We start from the raw sequence: 17652 nt of genomic DNA on the forward strand, positions 1-17652 counted from the left end.
CATAGAAGAGAATAAACATGCATAATTACCTTTAATAATACTCAATACTTTCTGACAGTTGGAGGTGAAGAAATTTTCAAATAGAAATTGTGCTTATTGGTCCATCTTAATTGTCGTACCTAGTTTTCCTTTAAAGTAGATGTATAACTTTAAGGAATCCAAAACTGGAGAACTTAAGGCTTTAGGCACAGAAAAACTGGGTTAAATTTTCACTTTAAACATTAAATTGGTAAATCAATTATGACTTGTTAAAGGACATTCCTGATATTAAGAAATTAAAAATCCAAAGAATATGTAATTCTTGGAATAACACTGCTATACCCCACTTCAACAAATAAGAGTACCAGTCAACTAATAATCTATACAGTTAGTTTTACAAATTCTTTTACAAGATGGTACAATATAAAAAGTCACAGTTCACACCTCTGTCTACATTCAGAATCAATGGGACCTTTTAAAGAGTTCAGAACACCACCCATAAGCAGTTGAGGGAGTAGGAGTCACTAATAGACCTTTAAAAATAAAACATCCTTAACATTACTTTATGAGCTCCGATGGAGTAGTTCTAGGACAGAACTTGGGCTTCTGTAACACTCAAGAGACAGCTATGGCTAAGAACTAGTATAGACTGCTGACACAAAAATTTTATCTTTTAAAAAACTGAAGAACACAGTAAGGTAAGTTAGGAAGTGTTCCGTTATACCAGTGTTTTGAGAGGAAGCCTCTTGTGACTCAAGTCAGACAATGATTGTTGCATAATCATTAAGTCATACAAATCTTAAAGTTCTTGATAGTGACTGAGATGGATGGCAATCCAAATTCTCATATATGTGTAACCTTAAGAGAAATGTCCTAGGAATTACTTAATATTCTTCCCCCCCCCCCTTAAAAGGAGACTATGTAAATAAGTTACCTTTTTTTGCTTGCTTTAAAGAGTTTCTCTCCTTGACTCTGCCTTTTTTTATTGTCCATCTGGATCCTCTGTTCTCATACATTTTTGAGGTTATGCTTTTCTGACTTCCTAGTTGACCCATTTTGGTTCACCTGTAACTCACCTGAAAAACCTTTCTGAGATTGTCTTTGAATTGATATAGGTAAGAGGAATTTTAGATAATATTGCCTGTTAAAAAGATAGGCTGGAGCAGGGAATATTAGCCATCATATCTATGCTCTTAGAAGAATGAAAGTACCGTGTTTGATCAGTTCTTCAGTGATTCATGTAAGTGGTCAGTAGATCAAAGGGACAGATTACAAGTGATCTTTCCTAAAACTGCACAAAGAAAAAACCAGACATTTTCAGAAATCCTTAATACACTCTGCCTTGGAAAAGCTTGCCAAATATATGTTGAAAAAAACCTGAATTAGTTTTTCATATCATAAAAGTTATAATTTTAAATTAGCTCTCAATTTTAATTGACAGGTAATTTTACCTTTTATACATGTACTTTGTAAAATCTATACAAGTATCAAAAAATATAACTTCTTATTCACCTGACAGATTAAAATCAAACACTCTTATTTTTATGGTGATGTAAATAAGTTTAAAGCAGATTTCTAATTTATCAGTTTAGATCACTAAAAACTGATGAAATGACTGATGTAATCTGAAACAGGACTCATTTTAGTTGCATAAGAGTAAAAACTGATGAGATGATGGGCTTATTTAATTTGAAACAGGAGTCGTTCATTTTAGTTGGTAAGAGTCAGCTCATACTATCATTACTATAAGGTTGAGTCAGAGATCAAACTGGGTATTAGCTATCCTAGTATATAATCATTTATAGAGAGAAGTTATCAGGTAGTTACTTCGGCGGTTCTAAATACCATTTTGGGGTGTCTGGAAAATACTTTAGAAACCAGTCTGAAGACTTAAGCCAGTTATCAACTTATTTCCACCTATTTATTTAATCTGGAGCTATTATGTGGGCCCATAAAGTGACTGTCAATTATGATTTTCATTTTGCTATTTTTGCAACTATTTCTTGAATCAACTCTTAACTCATTCTCTGCTTTTATCAATAAAAAAATTTTTAAGTCTTTTAATTAGTGTAAATGTTCACATATTTAATAGTACCTTTAAAATAAGCATTACTACATTTAAAATGGTTCCAAACAAATCTATAAATGGTAATATAAATTAAAAAATACAGACTTAAAGTAAATAAATTTAACGTTAGCTATGGTATAAATAATGGTAAATGTAAGTGTACCTTTGAGTTATTAAAATGTCTTTTTAAAAAAGGACAGCATATTACCGGAACATTAGAAACCACAGCCATGATTCTCAAACTTCACCAATTGCCATTTGATATTATTTTGGCCACTGCATTCTTCCATGAGTAAATTAATGCTATAATTTCCAGAATTAAGTCCCAAGTCTTTTTCAATAGCTCTTAAATTCTTTTCACACTCAGTGTTGAATACATGGCTTTTTTCAAATGAATAAAACAAGTGCATTTAAATTAGAGATCCATTTTGCGCAGACTCATTCGACTGAAGGAATCTCTGGAGAGAAAATGAAAGAATATGAGTAAATAATTTTTATATAATCGTCTAAAATGTTCACATGCTTTCGGCCAGATATCTCAAAGTTTTGCCACCAAAAGCTTATTAACTTTAAAACTTGCAAGCAAAGCTCTTCACTTTCAAGTTACATGCTCATCCTACACACTATTGCTCTATATATTCTAACTTGTAGACTTCTCGATAGATTTGAAGTGTCACTGTCCAGGTCCGTTGATCATTTATTCATTTGTCCAATAAATGTATTAGATAACTGATTAAACAGGTACTAAGGGGTAATGGGAGAGATTTCAGGAGATTTTCTTGAGGTTAAAAGGCAAAACAGGTATTTTATTTAAAATAATAAACTCTAAGCCTTAAATCAGTGGTTCTCAAGTTTTGGGCATTTAGGTCCTTTATACACTTAAAATTGAGGACCCCAAGGAAGCTTTTGTTTATATGGATTATTTACTGATATTTATAATAATAGAAATTAAAACTAAGATTATTTTAAATTCATAAAATAAACCATTAGTACATTACTATAAATAGGATTTTCTATTAAAATTTGCAATAAATTTTAGAAGAGTTTAAATTTAGAAAATTACTTTTTAAATTTTTAAATTTAAATATTTGAAAATAATTTAAAAAAATTTTTAAGTAAATTTGGAAGATAATTTTGCTTATCTTTCCTGACATTAATGTTAATGTCTTAAGATTTACAATCTCTAGGAAAGGAGAGAACAGATACAAAGAGACTGTATTCAGCTTTCAATCTCCAAACTTGGTTTTGGTGGGGTGGTTTTTTTTGGGGGGGGGGGGTGGGGAATAGCAGTCTTGGAAGATAGTTAATCAAGAAAAAGTATTTTCTAAACTCCAAAAAACTGCCTGCAAATACTAAAAACTAGAGCTTGGAGGAATAACCATCATAGAAGAAGGCACAATTCAGGATACTGGTGTAAGGGAAGCTTCCTTCAGACAGAAACAATACAGTCTTTCCCCTAAAAGGAGTTTGAGAAATTTGATGGAAGAGAGACTAGCATTAGGACACCTCACTATTTCAGGGACCCAGCACTCTATCCCAGGACCTTTGACCAATGAATATAAGACTGGTGAAGGTAGGTAGAGGCAAGAAGTAGTCAAACATTCCAAAAAGACTACAGAGGAAGCCAAAAGTGGAGGGGACTAGTGTTGCTTCTCAACAAGAGTTTCAAGAGGAAACCACCTAGGGTGTCTTGCATCATTGTAAGAATAAAGTGAAGTGAAGTCGCTCAGTCGTGTCCGACTCTGCGACTCCATGGACTGTAGCCCACCAGGCTCCTCCATCCATGGAATTTTCTAAAACAGGCCTTTTGGTCTCCTGTTCCTGTACATGATCTGTCTACATGTTCCCTGCAGGGCACATGACATACAGCATGCATTTGGTATACATTTTCAAAGGTCTGGAAGTACACAAACATCCTATCACTGAAGAACAGGGAATATTACCAGATAATCAAATAGCCAGCTTAATTTTCTTATGTATCAATAGTATACATGCTGTTTATATAAGCAACTTCAAATGCCTTCCAAATATTTGGTCAAATAAGTATAATTTAACAGCTTCACTGTTATAATTTTTTAAAAAGGAGGTGGTAAGATATTGGTGCCACAATAATTCAAGAGATGTACGTACATTTTGATTTAAAAATGCAAAGAATGCAGTTTACTTTTAGCAGTTATCATGCCCTGTCCAGAATTCAGGGTTTAAAAGTAAAAATATTAAGAGCTGTCTTTGGAACTTTACATGCCATTTAATTTCCACAACAACCTCTTCAAGGCAAGTATTTTACAGAGGAGGATTCTAAAATTAGATTAAATTATCTACTCAAATTAGGATCAGTTGTAGAAAATTCCAAGTTACTTCCACTTCTAATTTTGCCACACTGAGAAAATAAAGGAAAATAGTGAAGCTTTCTTGATACTCAGTGCAGTTAGCTGTTTTGATCCAAATCTAGAAGGACATATTATATACTATTTACTGTCAGGGATAATGGAAATGAATACCTGGCTTCAGCATATTCTAGCAAATTCTCTCAACAGAAATACCAGAAACTTTGAAAGGACATTAAAAGAAACAGCTTTAGGAGATAAAACGTGTGGTGTCCTGGTTAGTATGAGAACTTGACTTTATTATTCTCTTTATCACAGACTTTTTATCTGGTAGGCTGCTTTAGGTATAGCTGATAGAAGGCTTACAAAACTTGTTAGGTTTCAGAAGACATCATATTTGAAGCCATTTAATACAAGGTAAACAAATTCGCTATTAAATAATTCAAGTGGATTTCATTTTTCTGAAGATACCAAATAATAGAAAAAAACATGCATACCTATGGCAGGTAACAGGTAATACTGCCTTGTATAACTGAGGGATCTTTCGGTTTATCAGAGGCTGTAGGGCCTCTTTAAGGCGATGATAATTTCTCTCCAGTTCCCTTTGATACTCCTTTTGATCTGGCCCAATTAAGCTCTTATTTTTCCTTAAGGCATCTTCACACCTAGGGGAAACAGTGTGTCATCAAAAGATTTCTTTTGACATAGTTAGAAGGCTTACTGCTATATATATTATATATATATATGTAGCCACCATGATGAGGGCAGTCAGTTTTTCTGTTGTATGTTAAACATCCTCTCCTGCAATTAGGTTTAAGGTAGGGAAGCGAGGCTCAACAGAGTTTCTTTAAAATCTAACTTCCACTTCCAATTTTCACAGTTGAAAATTATGTATTTTTTAATATTAAATCTGATACCCCCTTTCCCCCCCACACATATCACCACTAGACTATAAGTTCTTTGAGGTATATAACCATACTCATTTATTCAGTGGCATCTGGCACAGTGGTTTGCCTGTACTCAAATAGAAGTTTCTTAAATTAATAGATGGGCTTCCTTGGTGGTTCAGTGGTAAAGAGTCCGCCTGCCAATGCAGGAGATGTGAGTTCAACACCTAGGTTGGGAAGATTCCCTGGAGAAGGAAATGGCAACTCACTACAATATTCTTGACTGTGAAATCCAAGGTACACAGGAGCCAGGCATGCTATATAGTCCATGGGGTCACAAAAGAGTAGGCCATGACTTATTAATGAAACAAACAAAAATTGAATAGACTGAGATTGCTTATTCAATTCAGATATTTAAGAAAAACTATCTGGACTCCAACAGATAAATGGAAAAAGTATGTTTTAAAAAGTATACATATCAATGTTTGTAGAATGAAGCTAAAGTGATACTTAGAGGAAAATGTATAGCCTTAAATGCTTATACTAAGGAAAGAAGGCTAAAACTGAAGAGCTAACCAGCAATTTGAAAAGAATAAACTCTAAGGAAGAAAATAAAATTTTAAAGTATGATAACTCTATATTTTAAAAAATGCAGAAGTTGGTTGTTTGAAAAATCTAAAAGAATAGACTAAACTCTGGCAAGAATAAATGAGAGAAGGCCAGGTATCCTCTTCTAGAAATGAAAAATGAGACATCAAATATAGCAGAAGTTTATAAAGGCACAGAGGATATTAGGTACAATTTAATGTAAGTAAATATGAAATTCTATTTTTCTAGATTTACCAAAACACTCAAGTAAAAATATGAATAATCCAAAAACCATTAAATACATCAAATCAGTCAAATCACAAATTTACCCACAGAGAAAACACAAACAGGCAAATTCTACTTAACAGTCTAAGGATAGATAATCCCACTGTAGCATGACAATTCTGAATATATAAAAAACTATTCTAGAGTATAGGAGGAATAAAGAACTATTCCTGAGAAGAGTTTCAAACTTACTTTTCAAGGTTGGGATATCAAAACTTAATGGGGGCTATAAGAAACAACTTGTAATTCAATCCCATCCATGAAAACAGTTGCAAAACTCCCAAACAAAATAATAACTGTCCTAATACTATATTACATCCCTACTCCCTACACACAACCCACTTGATAAAATTTTAAAATACTGTCATGACAAAGTTGTAGCATAACTACAAACTAGTGGGAACTTATTTCATCTAATTAAAAATATCTACAAAATACATGAAGAAAATATTATACTTAATGATGAAAAAATTTCTTTTAGATCAGAAATAAGAAAATGATGCCCTCTATCATTATTCCTAATCAGCATAGTTTATTAGAGATCCTAAACAGTACAGTAAGAAAAAGATTCTACATATAAATTATTAGAATTAACAAGTGAATTTGGCAATATTGTCATGTAAAGCATGTAAAAATAAATTGTATTTCTGTATGCGAGCAAATAGAAAATAAATTTTAAAAAATATATTTATTTGGCTGTGTTGGGTCTTAATTGTGGCACATGGGCTAGGTTGCCCGGCAGCAACTGGAATTTTCCCAGACCAGGGATCAAACCCATAGCCCCTGCTTTGCAAGGCAGATTCTTTACTACTGGGCCTCCAGGGACGTCCCCCAAAATGTAATTTTAAAAAATACCATTAACAAAAGTATAAAAATATCAAGTACCAAAGAATAAGTGAAAAGATAAAGTGTCTACAGAAAAATTTTAGAAAAACATTTAGAGGATATAAGTAAATGGAGAAATATACCATATTCATAGACCGGAAGAGTTAATTCTCTTTCCTTGAATAAAATGTGAGAGGAGTTGGTCTCTCATATATAAAAGTTTATAATAAAGCTGCAGTAATTAAGACAGCATATTAGTCAAAGAGATAAATAAAACAATGGAAGAAAAAAATCCTAGAAACTGATGCACACAAAGTGATCACTTGATGTATTAACAGTGCAAAGCAGTGGAGAAAGGGTAATCTTTGAAATAAGTGGTGCCAGGTCAACTGCACAACCACATGGGAACAGAAATCTGACTGCTATCTCACATCATATTCAGTTATCAGTAGGGGCAAAAATCAAACTGGCCCCCACCTTGAATCATATGCAAAAATCAATGGAAAGAATTGTTTTTAAAAGTAAAAAGGCCTTTTTTGCCTTCTTCCCCTTTTGTTTGGGCTATACTCAATTTGAGAGATACTATTATATAGATGTTTAGGAAGTCAACATACTCTGACCTTGGGTAAAAAATTTCTTAAGACACAAAAAGCAACAGTCCTAACAAGAAAGATTGAATTATTTTGCAATATTAAATTTAACAACTTCTGTTTATTAAAAAAAAAAAAGTGCTAAGCCCCAAGTTCAGAAAAGATGTCTGTGATACAAATGATAAAGGATTACTTTTCCAGTATGTAAATACCCTTAGAAATCAGTAAGGAAAAGAACTCAATAGGAAAATGGCAAATAAGAAACAGAACTTTGAACATTACAGAGAGGAAAGAGAAATAGCTAATAAACACATGACAAGACATTCAACCTCACTGGTAATCAAAGAAAAGCAAAGTTAAACTATAATTACATATTATTTCATATCCACTAGATTGGCAAAAATTAGGTTGTCAGATAATATCAAATACTGGGGAGGTTACACTACAGTAGGAACTCTCCCAAACATTAGTGGTGAGAATTTAAATCTGGCTTACGCACTTTGGAAAAAGATGTGGTATTATCTGGTTGAAGTTGAACCTATGGATATGCCGTGATTTATTTACTCTTCTGTTGATGGATATCTTGGTTGTCTCCTGGTTTTATGTTCTGTTGTCATTTTTTAGCTATAAAGAATACTAGTCAACTATTTCTTTAACTACTTCTGGATGTACAAGAGATATTTCTAGGGCTTATATACCTAAGAGTATGTAAAGAGTAACTACACAAAAAAATGTTTATTGTTTTTAGGAATAAAATAATGCAAACTGAAGTACCATTTAAATTGGTTAACAAGAGACACCGTATTTAAATAGCATTACATAAAGTAAGGTGTACTGCAACTAGCAGTTCATTTGCATTCTTGGCATTGTTGCTACTTAGAACTTTTTGGAACAGATTACATATTAGGAGCCAACAAAAATGCTCATGTACTTTGGCTCAGTAATCTTGAGCTTAATACTTTAATTTGGCAAAAGAAAAAAAAATACACTTCATTACTATACCACACTTAAATTCAACTTATATTCAGATATTTGATAATACAACTATTAGAATAATAGTTTTAAGCTTAATTGAAAAAATAAGAATTTAAGATTATATATATAACAGTTGTGGTAGAACAAATATGCATATTAATACAAAATATATACACACAAAAATAAAAAAGAGTATTCGCTATGACTTGTAAGGTATAAACCATGTAGTTTGGCTTTCTGCCTTTTTGTAATTTTAAAGAGAAAACCTTCTTTATATTAACCCTTAAGGAGACCTGCAAACTATAGGAATTCATTACCTTATCGTAAATAAACACAAAGAAGAGGACATCTGTTTTAGAATTGTAGTAATAGTAAAAAATCCCCCCCAAAATAGAAAGAAAATAAGCATTATTAGTGTCTATGACCTAAAGAAGTATGTATTGTTCCAAGATCATCCAGCTCACAATCACAGTAGGGTTTTTTTGGTTCGTATTTGAAACATCCCAAATAATAAAATCAATGTTTTAAAAATTTTTGTCAGAGTATACTTGATTTACAATGTTGTGTTAGTTTCAGGTATACAGCAAAGTGAATCAGTTGTACATATACATATATCCACTCTTTTAGATTCTCTTCCCATATAGGTCATTACAGAGTACTGAATACTGAGTTTCTGTGCTATACATTAGGTCCTTGGTGGTGGTGGTAGTTTAGTCACTAAGTTGTGTCTGACTCTTGCGACCCCACGGCCTGTAGCCTGCCAGGCTCCTCTGTCCATGGGATTCCCCAGGCAAGAATACGGGAGTGGGTTGACATTTCCTTCTCCAGGGGATCTTCCCGACACGGGGATCAAACCCAGGTCTCCTGCACTGCAGGCAGATTCTTTACCGACTAAGCTACAAGGGAAGATATTTTATATGTAACAGTGTGTATATGTCAGTCACAACAGAAGTCAGTCAAAAAGAAGCTTGCTTTCTTTACTCTGGTCGTTCATCTTCAACATACATTAGGAACCATGTTTTCTATAACCAAACCCATAAGGTCATCTAGCTCAATAATCAGATCATAAAACCCCAGACTTCCAATGAAGCTATCTGAAGTTTTTAAAAAGATGTTTACCATGTTTATGCAGGAGAAGCTGATAACAATTAATGACAGCTATTGCAGTGAGAATAAAATACTGTCTTGAGAGACTAGCATTCCTCATACTTTCCTGATGACAAAGGTGCTGTAATGTGAAATTACTGCTAACCAAATAAACCCTTTCAGTGAATGATTTGATAAGAGAAACCACAGTTCATAATATGATAAGAGAAACCAGAATAGGAAATCAAAGACTGGCTTCTGACTATGGTTCTGATGCTGCTTTGTTAGTTAACAAGTCATCTACTTAATGGTACTTAGTCTATTTCCACCAGTGTTTGACTATTTGTCTTCAGAGACTCTACAGTTCCAGCTTCACTATGCATCTTTCTCAGAACAGATTCTAAACTTCGCTCATGCTGAGTTTTTTGTTTTTTAGTATATCCCTCCCCTCTTTTCTGACTGAAAAACTAATATTCATTTTTCAAGGTCCATTGTTTTTGCTGTTCAGTTGCTCAGTTGTGTCTGACTCTTTGCGACCCCATGGACTACAGCACGCCAGGCTTCCCTCTCCTTCACCATCTCCCGGAGCTTGCTCAAACTCATGTCCATTGAGTTGGTGATGCCATCCAACCATCTCATCCTCTGCCGCCCCCATCTCCTCCTGCCTTCTATCCTTCCCAGCATCAGGGTCTTTTCCAATGAGTTGGTTCTTTGCATTAAGTGGTCAAACTATGGAATCTTCAGTGTCAGTCCTTCCAATGAATAATCAGGGTTGATGTCCTTTACGGTGGACTGGTTTGATCTCCTTGCAGTCTAAGGGACTCTCCAGAGTCTTCCCCAATACCACCATTCAAAGGCATCAATTTTTTGGCACTCAGCCTTCTTTATGGTCCAACTCCCACATCCATACATGACTACTGGAAAAACCACAGCTTTGACTATATGGACGTTTATTGGCAAAGTAATGTCTCTGCTTCTTAATAGGCTGTCTAGGTTGGTCATATTCTTCCAAGGAGCAAGCATCTTTTAATTTCATGGCTGCAGTCATCATCTACAGTGATTTTGGAGCCCAAGAAAATCAAGTATGTCACTATTTTCATTGTTTCCCCACCCATTTGCCATGAAGTGATGGGAATGGATACCATGATCTTTGTGTTTTGAATGTTGAGTTTTAAGTCAGCTTTTTCACTCTCCTCTTTCACTGTCATCAAGAGGCTCTTTAGTTCCTCTTCACTTCCTGCCATAAGGGTGGTGTCATCTGCATATCTGAGGTTATTGATATTTCTCTCAGCAATCTTGATTCCAGACTGTGATTCATCCAGCCCAGCATGACCAACCTAGTTGGCATATTCAAAAGCAGAGACATTACTTTGCCAAGTAAGGTTCATCTAGTCAAGGCTATGGTTTTTCCAGTGGTCATGTATGGATGTGAGAGTTGGACTGTGAAGAAGGCTGAGCGCCCAAGAATTGATGCTTTTGAACTGTGGTGTTGGAGAAGACTCTTGAGAGTCCCTTGGACTGCAAGGAGATCCAACCAGTCCATTCTGAAGGAGATCAACCCTGGGATTTCTTTGGAAGGAATGATGCTAAAGCTGAAACTCCAGTACTTTGGCCACCTCATGCGAAGAGTTGACTCATTGGAAAAGACTCTGATGCTGGGAGGGATTGGGGGCAGGAGGAGAAGGGGACAACAGAGGATAAGATGGCTGGATGGCATCACGGACTCAATGGACGTGAATCTGAGTGAACTCCGGGAGTTTGTGATGGACAGGGAGGCCTGGCGTGCTGTGATTCATGGGGTCGCAAAGAGTCGGACATGACTGAGCAACTGAACTGAACTGAACTCTGCATAAAAGTTAAATAAGAATAGTGACTATACACAGCTTTGACATACTCCTTTCCCAATTTGGAACCAGCCTGTTGTTCCATGTTCAGTTCTAACTGTTGTCTTGACCTGCATACAGGTTTCTTAGGAGGCAGGTAAGGCAGCCTAGTATTCCCATCTCTTTAAGAATTTTCTACAGTTTGTGATCCTCACAGTCAAAGGCTTCAATGTAGTCAATGAAGCAGAAGTAGATGTTTTTCTGGAATCTCTTGCTTTTTCTATGATCCAACAGATGTTGGCAATTTGATCTCTGGTTTCTCTGCCTTTTCTAAATCCAGCCTGAACATCTGGAAGTTCTTGGTTCATGTACTGTTGAAGCCTAGCTTGGAGGATTTTGAGCATTACCTTACCACCATGCTAAAAAAAGACAATGGTATGGTAGTTTGAACATTTTTTGGCATTGCCCTTCTGTGAGATTGGAATGAAAACTGACCTTTCCCAGTCTTGTGGGCACTCTGAATTTTCCAAATTTGCTGGCATATTGAGTGCAGCACTTTCACAGTGTCATCTTTCAGGATTCAAAATAGCTCAAGTGGAATTCCATCACCTCCTCTAGCTTTGTTCATAGTGATGCTTCCTAAGACCCACTTGACTTCACACTCCAAGATGTCTGGTTCTAGGTGAGTGATCACACCATTGTGGTTATCCCAGTCATTGAGATCTTTTTTTGTATTGTTCTTCTGTGCATTTTGCCACGTCTTCTTAATATTTCTGCTTCTGTTAGGTCCATACTGTTTCTGTCCTTTATTGTGCCCATCTTTGCATGAAATGCTTCCTTGGTATCTCTAATTTTCAAGGTCCATATATGATGTTAGGAGAAGGGCATGGCAATCCACTCCAGTATTCTTGCCTGGACAACTGCATGGACAGAGGAGCCCATCAGGCTACAGTCCATGGGGTCGCGAAGAGTTAGATACAACAGCAACATTTAATACTTTGTACTCTGTACTTCTGTTTATGATGTTAATTCCTATGTGAAATATTCCCTGACATCACCATGTAAAATGATCATTCCCTCTTTTGTGCTCATAGTGTGAGTGAAGCAGCAATCAGTATCAAGCTGTTGATTCTTTTTCCCTACTGTTTCAAAATTTTGCAGTTACTGAACACCTATTTATTATGTACCAAATGTTATTTGTGAAGAAAAGAGGTAACGGCAGGCCTGAGGTTGCTCTCCTAAGAAGGCCTGTTTGTAAGGCTGGCCCTGGGTTACAGTCTGGGAATCTGGATTTGGAAGGGTTCCTATCATATGCAGAAAGAGTGGCTCACTCTGCCTCAACATCTTATAAAAACACTATAGTTTCTGTTAAATACCAGCTTTCCTTTTGGGAGTCTGGTATTTTGGTAACTGTCAGGGAGAAGGTACCTACATGACTCAGTTCAGTTCAGTTCAGTCGCTCAGTCGTGTCTGACTCTTTGCGACCCCATGAATTGCAGCATGCCAGGCCTCCCTGTCCATCACCAAATCCTGGAGTTTACCCAAACTCATGTCTATTGAGTCGGTGATGCCATCCAGCCGTCTCATCCTCTGTCGTCCCCTTCTCCTCCTGCCCCCAATCCCTCCCAGCATCAGGGTCTTTTCCAATGAGTCAACTCTTCCCATGAGGTGGCCAAAGTACTGGAGTTTCAGCTTCAGCATCAGTCCTTCCAATGAACACCCAGGACTGATCTCCTTTACGATGGACTGGTTGGATCTCCCTGCAGTCCAAGGGACTCTCAAGAGTCTTCTCCAACACCACAGTTCAAAAGCATCAATTCTTGGGCACTCAGCTTTCTTCACAGTCCAACTCTCACATCCATACATGACCACTGGAAAAACCGTAGCCTTGCCTAGACGGACCTTTGTTGGCAAATTAATGTCTCTGCTTTTGAATATGCTATCTAGGTTGGTCGTAACTTTCCTTCCAAGGAATAAGCATCTTTTAATTTCATGGCTGCAATCACCATCTGCAGTGATTTTGGACTAGCCCTCAACAAAAAGTCTGGTTGGCACCTCAGTCTCTACTGAGCTCCCAGGTGGACATGATTTCCCACATGCTGCCATGATTTTTGCTGAACAATCAGCATCTCTATGTGACCAACCTCGGAGAGGACCCATGGAAGCCTATGCCTGGTTTCCTCCAGACTTCACCCAATGCCCCTTCCCTTTGCTAATTTTACTTTCTACTCTTTCACTGTTAACAAACCATAGCCACGTATATGACTATATGCTGTCCACTGAGCCCTCCTAGTAAACATCCCATCTGGGGGTGTTTTGGGAGGCCCCAATTCATCCAAGTATTATTTCATCTAATGGGCACAATCTCCCTGTGTGAGGTAGATATTATATCCTTACTTCATACATTAAAAACAGAGGATCATAAAGATTAAGTGGCCTGGAAAAGAGACATATAAGGATAAGATCTGAAGAGAAATTTTTTGCTTCTAAGATTGCTGCTTGTATGTTTTCTGAGGGAAGAGAGACAGAAACTCTCACATTGAAATGTTCAAAATAAATAACAGCTTTCAAAGTTAACTAGTTAAATGTCAAACTAATAACAGTTTCAAGTTAAAGATTTCCTGAGTCGCGGTTTCTCTCATTTTCAAAATTTAAAACATGGCATTACATAGAGAATTGGGGGGCAGGGATATATATATATATATATATGTGTGTGTGTGTATGTGTGTGTGTGTATATATATATAAAATACATATGGAGTAGTAAGTTATACTCAGACTATGTCTCATTGTGAACCATTTTTCTATAGTTTCTCCTTTCAATAATCCCTTAAGACTCATATCAAACTGTGGGTTAGATGTTCTCAATTTGAGTATCTTTATGTAGAAAACTTTGAATACCTTTTAGTAAAATCTTTGAAGCAAAGTCGCAGTTTATTATGATGTCTGAAGAGCTTTGGGTCACTAGGTATTTCAGATAGGAAAACCTGGGCAACTTCCAAAGGCCCCTGTAAAATAAGAAAATAAAACAAAAAGTATGTTTTTGTTTTTTAAATATTCACAGAAATAGAATTTACCAAATCCATTTTTCTTAGCACCAAGATGGGCTGCATTTAAGCTTAATATATATATGACTATACCTATATTAAAACTTTTCAGAGACCAATTCTGACAATATGTTTATAGTTTTCCCTGATGCCAAATCTACAGTTTTGCCCACAGCAATTAACTTATTATTACATATTTCAAAGAAAATGAGTAGGAGACAAAGCACTAACTATTGTATTTGTTAATGCCTTTTGCCTTGTATTTTTTATATTCTTTGCCTTAGATATAACAGTTATCAGGCTACGGACAATCAGCTGTCAGTCCACTGATTATTAGATACTTTATTTTGCGAAAACAGTTTCCCCCAAGCATTCAGAATATTAGCAGGATATTTGGAATTAAAGGTAATCTTTTGTGAGTAAGTTATATCATTTGGAAGTAAAAACTCCAAATCACATACACTTTTAGGAGGTAAAGGCCTTAAAATCTTTATTTTAGTTTAACCTCTTATATTTTCAGTGTCTGTGCAACTACTTCTAACATATTTTCACTTGATGTAACACATTTGTGATTTCTGGAAAATATAATACTGTAATCATTCCAAATTCCATTTATAACTAAAATCACACAGTATTAGCAGACACTCCCACCTGATTCACTGTTGTGCCTACAGACCCCTGGAGAACCATCTGAAGCATTTTGGGGTCTGCTGGATCTTGATGTGTTGCAAATGCCAACTCCTGAGTTTTTTTCTGCATGTCTTCAATAGCAACTTCAATTGGTGTTAAGATGATCTGGGTGAAATAACATCTAATTAGGCCAGTGGACTGATTGAAAAATATTTAGTGAGCTTTATACACAATCAATTAAAATAAGAAAAAAGTGGCAACTATAAAGTATTACCTAATAACATATCCTGAAACTTTGGATCATTAAATGAAAAAAAAAAATCAACCTTTTAAAGCATAAGCTAAGGGTGAATGAGGGACTTAGAAAAGAAGCTGAAAGTTAATGACTTAAAAAAAGAGTCAAGAAAAAAAAAAAAAAAAGAGTCAAGAAGTTCTAGTATGTTACCATACACAATGCTATATCCACGTTGTTCTCACATGGCTTCAGTGTATTTGTTCCACTACTTCTATTTCCCTCTTTGGAGTCTTACCTCCTCTTTGTGGGTGACGTTGACTCTTGTCTTAATGTAAGGAAAGGCATGAGAAGTAGTCAGAATGGTCTTCCGTTTGAATTGCTCATGAAGTTCCCCATGGGCACGACCATCTAAAGTGAAGGGTGTACAGTACATGAAACGACGAAGATTATAATTTTTGTCAAAATATGTGATTCTGTCCTTCATCTCATATGTGTCAAAGTATGGTTCCACGTAGGTAATCTGAATATAGGCCTGAGAAATGAAAAAGTCATTCATTTATTCACTGTTAAATTATTATTTAGTCTTCCTCCAACAAAATCAGAATCTCAAAGATGTATCTATGGGGCATCACAGTCTATCAATCATACCTTGTTAGGATCTAATTTACACTTGTCCACAGGATTAGAATCTTTGATGACTTCAACTACATCCTCTCCAAATCTTTCTCCATAAAATCCCTAAAATAAAGAAAAAGAAATCTTTCACATGAAGTTAACAGAAAGTAGTAGAAAACAGAGAAATAGTAGAAAACAGTAGAAAACAGAGAAGGCCTCTGAGGGAAACTTCTGAACAAAATGAAGACATTTAGGAAGTTCTTATAAAATGGTGTCAATGATTACAAAATAATAATTATTTACATTTATAGAATTTATACTTAGTCTATCAAATTAACAGGGTCTCACTCCATATTTATTTGATATTATTCCCATTTACTCACTTTAAATTAACACAAAATTTAAAAAAATAATTTTCAAAAAAAAAAAATAATAATTTTCACCAATGAAAATATAGGATTCCACAAGAGATCCTCAAGAAAATCAAAAAGGGAACAGAAAGAAGAGACAAAAGAAATTCGTTATATTTGATGTGTATAGGATATTGGACTTCTCTGGTGGCTCAGACGGTAAAGTGTCTGCCCGCAATGTGGGAGACCTGGATTTGATCCCTGGGTCGGGAAGATCCCATGGAGAAGGAAATGGCAACCCACTCCAGTACTCTTGCCTGGAAAATTCCATGAACTGAGGAGCCTGATAGGCTACAGTCCATGGGGTCGCAAAGAGTCGGACACGACTGAGCAACTTCAGAGTTTGATGTAACCTGACTTCTTACAGACATGAGTCAATGAGCAAGCATTCATTTTTCTGAATGATTAATGTAATGTTCCAGAATTTCCAAATAAAAACATTAACTTGTTGAAGCTCTGTGTAAGTTCAGATTTTGAAAAGGTAACCCTGGGTCAAGAATGTAGTGACTTTTCCATATGACCCTGAGTGGCAGATGGGCAAAACATGGAGCTATTCAAAAGGAAAAATTAAGTCTGAATCCTCAAAGGAGAACAGTCACTCCTACCTCAAAGATAACTTTTATGACTCAGTAAGTTTGAAAAATACTGTCTCAAAATTTCCCGAGACTTAATAGGCTTTTGAAAAAACAAGAAGTCACAGCTAAAACCAGTTTGTGGAAGTTGAGCCCTGTGAAGTCACCAATAAGAACAGAATGCTGAAGAAATTAACATCAGCTGAGAATAAAAACCAGCCTAAACTCTTCTGTCCAGACAAATCACCTGGGGATTTGTTAAAATACAGATTTTAATTTGGAAGGTCTGAAGTGGAGTCTGAGATTCTGCATTTCAAACAAAACTCCCAGGTAATGTCAATGCAGATTCTGTCCATGGACCACACTTGGAGTAACAAGGACAGAGAAAGATTGGAAAGAACAACTATAGCAGAAAAGACAGGTTAGTTTCATAAACATTAAAGTTATCATTTATTTTGAAAATTAAGTAGCTGTATAAAGGTTAAGGATTCTAAGAAGTGTTTTTAAAGCATAATTTCAAGCTTTTAAGTTCTAAAGATTACTTCACTGGGAACCAGTTAAGCCAAAAAGAGAATGCACTTGGGTCAGAAATATCTTGGGGTTCTAGTTCTAATTCCATGATTATTAATTCCTTATAACTTTTTCTACAAAATGTGGATAATACTATATACATTTCTCCACAAATCACGGTAATTCTGAAAGATACAGGAT

General features: G+C 35.6%; 1 protein-coding gene across 4 annotated transcripts in view; it reads right to left on the reverse strand.

Annotated features, from left to right (window-relative positions):
• DOCK7 (dedicator of cytokinesis 7) overlaps positions 13-17652 on the reverse strand; it is a 191425-nt gene continuing 173785 nt past the window's right edge. For 3 of the 4 annotated variants that reach the window (XM_018044997.1, XM_018044990.1, XM_018044981.1), the window contains 6 exons: positions 15993-16082; positions 15640-15876; positions 15131-15274; positions 14334-14440; positions 4872-5039; positions 2013-2505 (listed from right to left, as the gene is read on the reverse strand). In XM_018044997.1, the coding sequence (XP_017900486.1) occupies positions 2463-2505; positions 4872-5039; positions 14334-14440; positions 15131-15274; positions 15640-15876; positions 15993-16082 (789 nt within the window). In that variant the 3' untranslated portion in view covers positions 2013-2462. Of the gene's footprint in view, positions 2506-4871; positions 5040-14333; positions 14441-15130; positions 15275-15639; positions 15877-15992; positions 16083-17652 lie in introns of all 4 variants that reach the window. The other variant, XM_018044971.1, reaches the window with a different exon arrangement.

Source organism: Capra hircus, chromosome 3 (assembly GCF_001704415.2).
Source record: "Capra hircus breed San Clemente chromosome 3, ASM170441v1, whole genome shotgun sequence".
Lineage (NCBI taxonomy): Eukaryota > Metazoa > Chordata > Mammalia > Artiodactyla > Bovidae > Capra > Capra hircus.